The following is a 13,612-nucleotide window of genomic DNA, read 5'->3' on the forward strand; positions in this document are numbered from 1 at the left end:
TGTGTGTGTGTGTGTTGCTTTGCACAATATGGTGATATGCAAATCATATAAGTTCTGCATATACTTGGCAATATTTCAGAAATACAATCCTGCAACTCTGCAACAAAGTTTCATGGAATTTTCGATGTAAGTACTATAACCACTTAACCTCACATATTTGTTTACTCTGTATTACATCGTTTGGAGGTTGGTTATGTTCACATACGGTGCTTCTAACATTGTTTTCTACTGTAGGGCACCAGCACACCAAAATTATTTTGCTACAGTGGGAGAATAAAAATAGAAAGCTGACGATTATGTAAAGTGCATCTTGTGAATCTTGTGGCAGCCGTTTGATGATCAACTTGTAAGTTCAAAATCAGTTACAATGCTATTTACTTAAATAGCATTATTAATAGTGGCTGGTTGCTGTCTCCTTCTTTGTAAGAATCAACCTACATTACTTCTAGTTATTCATAAATAAATCTGCTAGCCTGTCAATTGATAGTCCATAGTGGTATAATAGCAAACGTTTCTTTTATATTGCTGGCACCAACTGTGAAGCAAGGTTTAAATATACACTGTTTGCTTTTTTATTGTAATGTTCAATTAGTTACTGCACATTTTGAACAATGTGAGATAATCATTCAGAATATGAGTATATGCTAATACTATGCTTAAACTAACATTTTCAAGAACCCAGTACTGTGACTTCCTGCAGGTTTTAGATGGTGGTATGTAGTAAACATCAGCTTGTGGAATGCCAAATATTATTAAGATCTTGTAATTCAGGTTATAAGCACAGTATAGTTTAGCATTAATGTGGTAGTCGTGTGATGATGATCTTAAGTTTCAAGTAAGTGTGAAGAAATGAAATATAGTTAGCAGATCCAAATAGCAGACATTTATCAAAGTTTAATAAATGTTTACAGATATTGTAAAACTCAATATACAAGACATTCCAAATAAAATAAGAATTTTCTGAAAGGCAGTGTATTTGATCTTATCAAACTTGTGTTAACATCTGTTTTGAAAGTGTGACCGGTAATCTCAACTTGAGTTGACAGATAAGATATTTTAATTTTTCCCTCTGAAATTCTGCCAAGTGTCTATGATCTTATTGCCCAGAATTGTATAGGACAAAATACAAGTGCTGCTTGATCAACTTTCTGTTGTAAACCAAATAGATGGGTAGGGCTTCATTCATAATGATAACCTTTGAAACTTCCCTAAGGATGGTTCATATGACATATTTCAGCTTACCAGAAACAATGTGCAGAAGTTAACTGCATCAGTGGCCCAGGTCAGGGTTGGCCATATGTGGCTAACGCAAGATTACTTCCTTTGTCACAAGGACCCACCTTAGTGTTGCTGTGGCTCACAAATGACGTTTTTCCACCTCCTGCTGGACTACCCACTTTTAACCGCTCTGCAGTAGAATTTTAACTTTACCAGCACCCTACCTTCGATGTTTGGCGACAGAGTGCCTCAACAGCAGCTTTAGTTTTACGTTTTATTCATGAGGGTGGGTTTTATCATTTGATGTAAGTTTTAGTGCATGTCCTTTGTCCCTCTGTGTCCTCCACCCTAGTGCTTTTAGGGTGGAGGTTTTAATGTGTTGCAGAGTGGCTGGCTTCTCCATTTTATTCTCATGGTCAGTCAGCCATGGTAATGTGCTCTCTTGTTTTGATCTCTTCTGCATGTTTCTTGGCGTCTCTCTGTGGTTTTGTTGTCCATTTTTAGCGTTTGTTGCCCTTCTGTCATTGTTGTGGTTTACTCCTTTCTTCCAGCTGTGTTTTGTATGTCTTCATTATTTTACTCCCACCCTTATGGAATTATTTTAATTGGAATGAGGGACTGATGACCTCTTTTAAACCAACCAACCAACCAGAAGTTAACATTTGTAAGAGATTGGAAATGTGTGTCAGTGCGGGAGGGGTGGGTTGCCTTAACCTCCTGTCTTCCGTAATCATAATCAGCCCCTTCTAATTATTAATGAACTTAGGTCTTTTTCTCCAAAACCTAATTTTGTTTTTAATTGGATTTGCGTAATGTGCCATGGCAGTTGTTCATTATGAAACTATAACCAAAGTGACACATCATGCCCTGCAAATAAATATCCACCATGTTTTACTATCTTTTGACTTTTTTTCTGCATATTGACCCACCTCAGACCATCGTGACTACTTGTTTATGGTTTTTCCCTTTGGCCTTTTCATTTGTGTAATATATAGAAGAATTCTTTAAGCTTTGTTAATGCCTTTCATTCACATGCTAAACTTGAAATTTTATCAGTGTCTTTAATTAAAAAGAAAAACAAAGGTTAGCTTTTTTGCTGAGTTTTTAAGTTTATTCTTTCTGGACTCGCAGTTCAGTCGTCTGACTAATTTTGTTATAAGCTTCGGAAATGTCACATTTCCATTCTGCTCAAAAGGAATGACATGAAGTATTTTTATATCCCAATTCACAGTATTTTACTGTCATAAATGACTTGCATGACATTACTGGTGAAATTAAATGTTGTCGGCTCTATTGTATCTTGAATCACATTTCCTTCCCTTGACAGGCCACCTTTTAACTAGTCACCCCTAATCTTTCAGTGCTTATAGATTTGTTCTCATCTGATTAATGTCATTATTATCTCTACATGGATGAAAGATTCCAGATTACCTTCATAGTGACCTCTGGAAGGGAACTGTTAGTGGAGAGGTGACCTTGAGCAAAATATGGAGAAACGAATTAAAGGATAACACTGTAGGAGTCAGAACCTGGATTGTCAGAAATCTAAATGTATTAGGAAAGCTAGAAAATCTGTAAAGGTAAATCAAAGGCTCAATCTTGATGTAGTAGGAATCAGTTAGGGAAAATGGCAAGAAGATAAAGATTTCTGTTAAGGCAAACGTACGGTGATAACCAACAGCAGCAGAAAATGGTTATGAACAGGAAAGTAGAGCAAAGAGTGAGTTTACTGTGAACATTCCAGTGATAAGATTATTCTTATCATAATCAACACAGATGATGAGATTTATTATATGAGACACCTGAGTAGATAATTCAGATTTTAAAGGAAGATGACCAACAATTAAAGTGGGGGGGGGGGGGGGAGCGGTATAGTGGTAGAAGGAATAGTGGACACAGTTACAGAGAATACAGATCTGACAGTAGAAATGAGAGAGTTCTACAAAAACTTCAGTCAATAACAAATACACGGTTCAAAAAATCTGAAGAGGAGATGGTATACTTCAAAAAGTCCAGGGCACATAGGAAAATACCAACTGGATTACATCATGGTGAGACGGAAATTCTGAAATCTGTTGTTGGATTGGTTGACATAACGAGGAGCAGATATGATGATACTGATTTTAATTTAGTGTTGAACAAGAATAGAAGTTTAAAAAACTCCTCAGAAAGAACCAAGGTACAGGGAAGTGGCACAGTGAATTATTGAGCAATTGTGGTGCACATTTGAAGGCTTTAGATACTACGTTAATGAACAGACGTTTTTAAAAGCACTAGTCATAGATACTGGGTGGACCTATATTTATAAGAAAGGTAATTGTGAAGAAATTACATGTGACAGAAGAAAGACTTCAGGTGAATGGTGAAAGAAGGAAATATGAAACTGTACAAGGAAAGGAGGAAACGCAGCAATGTAAGTCACTTAGAAAATGCAAAGGAGTTGAAGTGAAAATTTGTGCAGGTGTGATATGAAAAAATAAAAAAGGAAATGATCATCGAAAGGCAGGATTCAGCACCCTGAAAAGTCAAATTAACTTTCCAAGAATTTAAAAGCAAAGTTGTCATTGTAAATGCAGAAGGGATTCTACTATTGAACACAATGGGGAGCAGGTAAGCCGGATTGGTATCGATGGAGGAGTCAGACCAAGTGTCCCCAACAACGTAGGGCTGGGGGGTTCTTTAGGCGTAGGGAAGCAAACTGTCCTAGGGGAGTAAACCCTAAAAAAAAATCCAGGTCCTCCAAGTCGGGGGTTGGGCGTGAGGTTAACAGCCCCATCCCGGAAAAAAGTGCTGTTGCAGATACTATACACATGCCTCGGAACAGCAAGGATTGCCTGTTGACAACCTGGTGAGAAAAGCAGTTTAAGAGAAGGAACACGGATATTCGGATAGCCAACTGGAATGTGAGGACGCTCAAGAGGCCTGGCAAACTACAAGAAATTGGGAATGAACTAGATAAGTATAAAGTGGAAAATAGCAGCAACACAAGGAACTAGATGGAAAGGGCAAGGAATGATAGTGTTGGGGGAACATTTAATGATGTATAGAGGTGGAGATACAGGCCTTTATGGCACTGGTTTCCTTCTACATAGGTCTATGAAGGCTAATGTAATTAGTTTTATGGCAATAAGTGACAGAATGTGTTCTCTAAGGATAAGGGCAAAAATTTTTAACGTTACAATAGTGAATGTCTATGCCCCTACGAAGGAGGCAGATGAAGATGCAAAGGATATATTTTATGCCAAATTGGAAGAAGAAATAGGTAAAATTCAAAGACACGATGTGAAAATAATACTTGGAGACCTAAATGCAAAAATAGGGAAAGAAGAGGTATATAGAAGCATAATAGGAAAGGAAGGCCAACACAATGACAGTAATCGATCTCAAACTGATAGACTTTGCCAGTGGGAAGAACATGATAATAAAAAGCAACTATCACCCAAGGAAAGATATTAAGAAATATACATGGGTATCACCAGATGGAAACACAAGAAACCAAATAGATCACGTACTCAGACAAAAGGCATGCATCAAATATTATGGAAGTTATCAGCTGCAGAGGGGTAGGTGGAGACACAGACCACTACTTAGTATGAATTAGATATAGGCAGAAGATAGATTTGGTAAGAAACCAAAGGAATAAGATAAGAATGAAACATAATATACAAAGACTCCAAATGAAGGAAACACAGGAAGAATATAGGTAGAAACCAGAAGAGATATTGGAAGCAGGGGAAACTCTGGGAATGAAGATAATGTGGAAACTAAATGGGAGTCGTTAGCGTAGCTGCAGAAAAGATACTGGGGAGAGAACAACGCAAAAGGGTTGTTAAGTGGTTTGATGAGGAATGCTTAATGGTAATACACAAGAGAAATGAAGTGAGACGGAGAATGTTGCAAAGGAACATGAGGTTAGCGGCAGAAGAATACAGAGAAATAGGAAAAGAGTGGATAAGCTTAGTAGGGTAAAGAAAATGCAGCATGAAAGGAGAAGGATAGAGCAGGTGGATGAAATGGGCGACAATAAAGAGATCAGAAGGTTCTACGAAAGAAAAAGATATTTGAAGAAAGGTTTCCAACCTCGAGCAGTTTTCTATAAGGATAAGGATGGAAATATAATTGTAGATAAAAGCAAAGTCCTGGAAAGGTGGCGAAAGTATTTTACCAAACTGCTTGATGGTAAAGAAGGGGATAAAGAAGAAGGAACCGTGATTGAGAATGAAAGGGAACAGGACTCAGAATGGGAATCAGAGTTAGATGTAGAGGATCGGGAAGAGGAAGTAGTACCAGAGCTAGAGGAAGTGAAGAATGCTATCAAGAGCCTGAAAAATAATAAAACAGCAGGAGAAGAAGACACAGAGGCCAAATTATTAAAATATGGGGGAAAGAAAATGGAGGCGGCACTCCATGAATTGATAAAGGAAATATGGATAAAGTAGGTAATGCCCAAGGATTGGAACATGGGACTTATCTGCCCGTTACATAAAAAAGGCGACAAATCAGAATGTAGCAATTATTGTAGAATCTCTCTCTTGGAAGTAACATATAAGGTATTTAGTAAAAATTTAGCCTCAAGTCTTGAAGGGATATTGGGGGACTATCAGGCTGGATTTAGGAGGAACAGATCCATGATGGATAAGATATTTTTATTAAGACAAGTGCTAGAGAAGTTTTATGAGTATGACAAGCAACTACGTCAGTTGTACATTGATTTTAAGCAAGTGTACGACAGCCTACACAGGAAGAAAAGTATACAGATCCTGAAAGAATTTATAATCCCATTAAAACTGGTCAATTTAAGAGAAATGACAATGAAAGCAAGAGTGTGTAAAGTAAGAATAGAATTCCAAGTACAGAGGGGGCTATGACAGGGAGATGTGATCTTTGCAATGCTATTTAATTTAGTTTTTGAAAAGGTGATGCGGCAAATGCTGATAAACCCAGGAGGAACAATACTTAATCGACAAGTTCAAGTGGTAGCATATGAGCATATGACGTAGCTTTAATGGCAAGGAATGTTAGGGTGCTAAAGGAGAACTACGATACATTAGAGGAAGCAGCAAGAGAAGTAGGTTTAGACGTAAACATAAACAAAACAAAGTATATGGTGATGGGGGAGCCCAATATAAACGGACAAAAGAATTCAGTAGTAATGAATGGGAAAGAATATGAAAGAGTGAAAACATTTAAGTATTTAGGTTCTGTAATAACGGAGGACAATAAAGTAGCAGTAGAAATTCAAGAAAGAATAGTGAGTAGAAAGCGTTGCTATTTTGCCTTGCAGAATGTATTTAATTCCAATAATGTTAGTAGGAATACAAAAATCAAAATATACACAACCATATTAAGACCTATAGTAATATGTGGATCAGAAGGCTGGGTATTGACACTAAAGGAGGAGAACTGGTTATTGAGATGGGAAAGAAAGATACCGATAAGGATTTTTTGAGAAGTGAGAGAGGAAGATGGCTGGAGAGTAAGGACAAATGTAGAACTACAAACACTTTTTGGACAGATGGATATTGTGGTTAAAATTAAGCAAGGAAGAATAAGATGGGCAGGACATGTACAGAGAATGCCAGAAACTTGGAGTGTCAAGAAAGCTTTCATGGAAAACCTGACAGGAGAAGGAGAAGAGGTAGACCCAGGAAAAGGTGGCTGGACGATGTGGAAGAAGATCTAAAGGCGATGGGAATAAGAAATTGGAGAAGGAAGGCGATGGACAGAGAAGAATGGAGGCAGGTGATACACGAGGCCAAGGTTCTTCAAGGACTGCAGAGCCAACCAAGAAGGGGAACAGGTATGTGGCAAGAGAATTGACAACGTTTTCTGAGGGGGAGGACCTGGCTGCTAACACAATGGAAGAAGAGAAGTAGGAGTTGATTTGGAGGACAGAAGGAAGTAAGTAAGTAAGTATTGAAGTCGTAGACTGAAAAAATGTTTATAGACTTCCAGTCAAACAAAGCAGAATGGATATATAACATTCTTCCAGTGTTTATACACTGATCAGCCAGAATATTATGACTCCCAACCTACTATCGATATAAACTCTACCAGGCACTAGCAGTGTCACGTGACAAGGAACAACTGCTACTCAGATGTATGCACAGTGCATTTAGTATCTGTGAGTGTGCTGTCTGTGTGTAGAGTGGAAAAAGTGTGAGATCTATCTGAGTTTGACAGAGGACAGATTGTGATGGCCTAGAGGTTTGGCACCATTATTTCGGAAATTGGGCGACTTGTAGGGTGTTTGAACAGTGCTGTGGAGAGCCTCTTCCAACACTTGGCGAAACCGAAACCACATCCAGACGTCGTGGGGTTGTGCGACCACCCCTCATTGCAGATGTCTGGTGTCGTAAGCTGGAAATACGGAATACAGGCAGCGAGGTGTGGCGGAACTAACATCAGATTGTAGTGTTGGGCAGAGTAAAAGTGTGTCTGAACACACAGAGTACCACACTCCTGACAATGGGCCTCCGCAACTGACGACACATGCGTGTTCCAATGTTAGTACCGTGACATTGGCAACTAGGTCTGAAATGGGCAAGTGATCAATGGCTCTGGACATTTCGGTGCAGTGGCAGTGTGTTGCATTATCTGACGAATCATGATACCTTCTTCATCATGCCAATGGGAGGGTGCGAATCTGTCATCTTCCAGGAGAACAGCTCCTTGACACCAGTACTGTTGGCTGCTCCATTATGCTCTGGGGATCGTAAGTCTTTGATACAGAACAGTGGAGTAAATTAATGGACTTTCTAAGGAAGAATGCAGTCGACTATGGAGATAAAAGGCTGATAAGAGTCTATACCTACAACAGAACATAAGAGCACAAATTGGATGAGATGGTAGAGGAAAGCACAGATGAGAGGGGGGTGAGGTAAGACCACTCTCTCTGTTCAATAAAATGTGGGGAAAAGTGCAATAAAAGTAAGAACAACTAAAAAGATATAGAAAAAAAATAATGCTTTCAAATATCTGGGAAGTGTAATTATGGAAGGCATAAGATGCAATAAGGAGGTGAAAACATGTACAGAAATTGTCAAGGAGGCATTTAATATGAGGAGAGGTGGCTTCTATGTGGGTACAAGAACAGGGACTTGAGGAAGAGACTGGCAAAGTGCTTTACATGGAGCTTGGTACTATATGGATCTGAGGCTTGCACACTGAAGAAAAAGAAAGAAAGGAGAATGGAAGCAATGAGATGTGATTTGGAGGAGGATGGAAGGGATAAAATGACAAGACAAAGTGATAAACGAGGTGTCAGGAAGAGTGGAGGAAGAGAGAGAAATTTTAAAGGTAATTGTGAGGAGGAAATAGGATTGGCTTGCACTTTTGATAATAGATTGTTTACTGATAGATGCTATGGAAGGAATGGTGAATGGAGGAGGAGGAGGAGGAGGAAGAAGAAGATGATGATGATGATACTAGATGGTGGATAGCGTAAGGATAGAAAACAATGATGAGAAAACAGAGGGTAGCAAATGACAAGACTGCTTGGAGAGCTACATGTGAAGACTTGCTCTAGGGCAGAACACGTGGTGGTGGTGGTGGTGGTGGTGGTGGTGATCAGTTTGGCTTTAGGGAAAGTAAATCACCACAAAGACAGTTGTGCACGACTTGTGAAGACACCTTGTCAATCACAACAAGCTTTCAGCATCTTAAATGGGCAAGACATTTGAAATTCTCAGTAAATTAATTAAACACCATAGAGAAAGATATGAAATATACAATACACACAAAAACCAGGAAGGAACAATACAAATGGAAGACAAAGAATTTACTTGGATTGCAAAGGGTGTCCCCCCATGAACCATGGATCTTGCTGTTGGTGGGGAGGCTTGCGTGCCTCAGCAATACAGATAGCCGTACAGTAGGTGCAACCACAACGGAAGGGTATCTGTTGAGAGGCCAGACAAATGTGTGGTTCCTGAAGAGGGGCAGCAGCCTTTTCAGTAGTTGCAGGGGCAACAGTCTGGATGATTGACTGATGTGGCCTTGTAACACTAACCAAAACGGCCTTGCTGTGCTGGTATTGCGAACAGCTGAAAGCAAGGGGAAACTACAGCCGTAATTTTCCCCGAGGGCATGCAGCTTTACTGTATAGAGTAGCATGGACAGCTGCATCAAACCAGTTTCAGGACTGAAGACCACAACAACAACAAAAAAGGGTGTAAGGTAGGTATGCAGCCATTCTCCTTATACTGAAGAAGCAGTGAAGAAAATGAAAGAAAGGTTCAGAAGTGATATAAAAATTTTCAGTGGAAGGGTATCAACAATAATACTTGATGATGATATTGTGATCGTGAAAGTGAGAATGGACTGCAGGACCTGTTGAATGGAGTGAACCATCTACTGAGTGCAGAATACATATTAAGAATGAACCAAAGAATCACAAAAATATACAGAAGAAGTAGAAATGTGATTAGCAACAAACTTGCCATGAAAACTGGTTTCACATTTGTAGGCTAAGTGAAGGAATTCTGCTACATGGAAACAAAATAATATGACAGACAAAGGGAAAATACAAGGTGCAGACTAGCACAAGCAAAGAGAGCATTTCCGCACCAAAAGTAGTTGCCTAGTCTCAAAATTGGTCTTAATTTGAGAATGAAATTTCCAAGAAATTACGTCCGAACTGTGGGGAAACCTGGAAAAGAAGTTCATCATTTATATCAGATTGTTCATACATTCTTTATACCCTCAGTATCTTTACATTTTGGTGAATTATATATTAGGTTTACAACTTCGCTTCCGTCGTTCTGTAATAGACGGCAGTAGTGGCAAGTGGGGATCGGGTGGTTGGTCATAGGTGTAATACAAGCTTAGGCATCTGTGAAAATAAAGGTAATTTTGCAGCAGGTCAGTGCTCGACTCCATGCCGCAAAACCCGTCAAAATTTACATGGAAACGTTGAAATGAGAAGTCCTATCTCCCGCTCCCCCCTGCGCCATATTCTCCATACATTGCTCTCTCTGACTACCATCTTTTTCGATCAGTGGCGTACAGTCTGGCTGGCCAGCACTTCCGATCATATGAACAAGTGCAAAATTGATCAATTCATGGATCCCCACAAAAGACTCCCAGTTCTTCCGCCATGGGATTCGTATGCTATCCGAAAGATGAGAGAATGTAGTGGCCAGCGATGGGCAATACGTGTGTGTGTGTGTGTGTGTGTGTGTGTGTGTGTACACACATTTTAAAGTATTCTGATGGGGATAAATAACAGCAAAATCTGTGCACTCTGTGCAAAGTTTCAAAGAAAGTTACAGTTCTGGTGTACACTCCTGGAAATTGAAATAAGAACACCGTGAATTCATTGTCCCAGGAAGGGGAAACTTTATTGACACATTCCTGGGGTCAGATACATCACATGATCACACTGACAGAACCACAGGCACATAGACACAGGCAACAGAGCATGCACAATGTCGGCACTAGTACAGTGTATATCCACCTTTCGCAGCAATGCAGGCTGCTATTCTCCCATGGAGACGATCGTAGAGATGCTGGATGTAGTCCTGTGGAACGGCTTGCCATGCCATTTCCACCTGGCGCCTCAGTTGGACCAGCGTTTGTGCTGAACGTGCAGACCGCGTGAGACGACGCTTCATCCAGTCCCAAACATGCTCAATGGGGGACAGATCCGGAGATCTTGCTGGCCAGGGTAGTTGACTTACACCTTCTAGAGCACGTTGGGTGGCACGGGATACATGCGGACGTGCATTGTCCTGTTGGAACAGCAAGTTCCCTTGCCAGTCTAGGAATGGTAGAACGATGAGTTCGATGACGGTTTGGATGTACCGTGCACTATTCAGTGTCCCCTCGACGATCACCAGTGGTGTACGGCCAGTGTAGGAGATCGCTCCCCACACCATGATGCCGGGTGTTGGCCCTGTGTGCCTCGGTCGTATGCAGTCCTGATTGTGGCGCTCACCTGCACGGCGCCAAACACGCATACGACCATCATTGGCACCAAGGCAGAAGCGACTCTCATCGCTGAAGACGACACGTCTCCATTCGTCCCTCCATTCACGCCTGTCGCGACACCACTGGAGGCGGGCTGCACGATGTTGGGGCGTGAGCGGAAGACGGCCTAACGGTGTGCGGGACCGTAGCCCAGCTTCATGGAGACGGTTGCGAATGGTCCTCGCCGATACCCCAGGAGCAACAGTGTCCCTAATTTGCTGGGAAGTGGTGGTGCAGTCCCCTACGGCACTACGTAGGATCCTACGGTCTTGGCGTGCATCCGTGCGTCGCTGCGGTCCGGTCCCAGGTCGACGGGCACGTGCACCTTCCGCCGACCACTGGCGACAACATCGATGTACTGTGGAGACCTCACGCCCCACGTGTTGAGCAATTCGGCGGTACGTCCACCCGGCCTCCCGCATGCCCACTATACGCCCTCGCTCAAAGTCCGTCAACTGCACATACGGTTCACGTCCACGCTGTCGCGGCATGCTACCAGTGTTAAAGACTGCGATGGAGCTCCGTATGCCACGGCAAACTGGCTGACACTGACGGCGGCGGTGCACAAATGCTGCGCAGCTAGCGCCATTCGACGGCCAACACCGCGGTTCCTGGTGTGTCCGCTGTGCCGTGCGTGTGATCATTGCTTGTACAGCCCTCTCGCAGTGTCCGGAGCAAGTATGGTGGGTCTGACACACCGGTGTCAATGTGTTCTTTTTTCCATTTCCAGGAGTGTATAATATTTTGATGGATGAAGATAATTATAAATTGTTGGAAACATTCGTTTCAGATTATACAGCGGTACTTTGTTTGTGTGAAAAGTGTCATAGGCAGTGACTGAGAAATTTTTCATCGGATTCTGTTTCCTATATGTGATAGTTCCAAAAATAATTTGGAAAGTAAGAAATAACTGTAGTCAGAAGCTTCAATCCAGTTAGTGAAGGGTGTTCAGAAGCTTCACGTGATAGATACAGACAAAAATTTTGTTGGAGCTTGTTAGTAAATGTTTAGTGGTTAGCAGTGAAGGATTAAATAACATTTCATGTGTCTCAAGTTGGCCTATTTATCTAACTTCTCTTCCTCTTTGTTTTTTGGATATATAGTTTCGGCTGATGTTTCATTTTCTTGTTCACATTGTTTCATCAAAAAATTGCCTTTCTTCTCAACAGGTTCAAGAAAGCGGATGCCTGATGGTTTGACCCGGCGTGGAGATATCAATATACTATTGCTGGGTGATCCTGGTACTGCTAAATCTCAGTTGCTGAAGTTTGTGGAACGTGTCTCCCCTATTGCTGTTTACACATCAGGAAAAGGGTCCTCTGCTGCTGGGCTCACAGCATCTGTAATCAGGGACCCTTCCTCAGTGAGTGCAGTCAAATATTTTGTTTCAGTTCTGATAGTAAGATATTGAACACTGGAGATACCATATCAAATTGCATAATTTAGGAACATTTTCCTGCTTGACAATCATGGATTTCGATGAAATTTGATGTGAATATTTGCACATTCTCTGGTGAACATTGATAAAGGGTAATGTTCATTGAAGCAATACTGGCTGAGGCACAGTCTCTTATGTTACTGGCTGAGGCACAGTCTCTTATGTTACTGGCTGAGGCACAGTCTCTTATGTTACTGGCTGAGGCACAGTCTCTTATGTTACTGGCTGAGGCACAGTCTCTTATGTTACTGGCTGAGGCACAGTCTCTTATGTTACTGGCTGAGGCACAGTCTCTTATTTTACTGGCTGAGGCACAGTCTCTTATTTTACTGGCTGAGGCACAGTCTCCTATTTGACACCACATGCGCCTGCACAGAGCAAGTGCAAATTAGTGTCGACTTTGAGCTGGCAGGGTGTATACGACCCAGGACAACCAGGAGATCAGGAAAAACCTGGGAATTTTTTAGAATTCCTAGGACTTTTTCGTTGTTTTTAGTTTTCAGTTAAATTTTTGTAATTTTGACTGTTAAGAATCGATACTCTTAACAAAGGATATTACTGTACCCCTCTACTGCAGAATAATACTGCAACAATAAAACGTGAATGAGAAAAAAGAAACATAAATTGCAAGGAAATGTGCCATATACTACAACAAAACACAGTGCTCATACAAGCGTTTGCCAACAGCAAAATATGTCAAAGGCTTTAGGAAGATGCTTCATAACAACAAATTGCCTCTGATGAGCGTGAGGCCACAACTGTTTACATTAGATTCGTTTTAGCAGTTACGAGTGGGCTCATGTACACGCGCAGTTGAGTGGCATATGAGTAGTACCTTTTCCCATTTCTGGCTACAGAAATGTGGCTGTTGGCTGTGTAAGCAGTCGCAGCTAGAGCAACCGGGAAAAATTTTACTGCCGCGCCCAAGATGCCAGATTCATGCATTCGCAGGGGGCCCGTATCTATGAGGAAGGGGGTGGGGGGCGC

The 13,612-nt window shown here is 41.3% G+C and overlaps 1 protein-coding gene across 2 annotated transcripts in view; it reads left to right on the top strand.

Annotated features, from left to right (window-relative positions):
• LOC126260018 (DNA replication licensing factor mcm5) overlaps positions 1–13,612 on the top strand; it is an 80,533-nt gene that overhangs the window by 52,498 nt on the left and 14,423 nt on the right. For both annotated transcript variants that reach the window (XM_049957185.1, XM_049957193.1), the window contains exon 8: positions 12,357–12,550. In XM_049957185.1, the coding sequence (XP_049813142.1) occupies positions 12,357–12,550 (194 nt within the window). The remainder of the gene's footprint in view (positions 1–12,356; positions 12,551–13,612) is intronic.

Source organism: Schistocerca nitens, chromosome 1 (assembly GCF_023898315.1).
Source record: "Schistocerca nitens isolate TAMUIC-IGC-003100 chromosome 1, iqSchNite1.1, whole genome shotgun sequence".
Classification (NCBI taxonomy): domain Eukaryota; kingdom Metazoa; phylum Arthropoda; class Insecta; order Orthoptera; family Acrididae; genus Schistocerca; species Schistocerca nitens.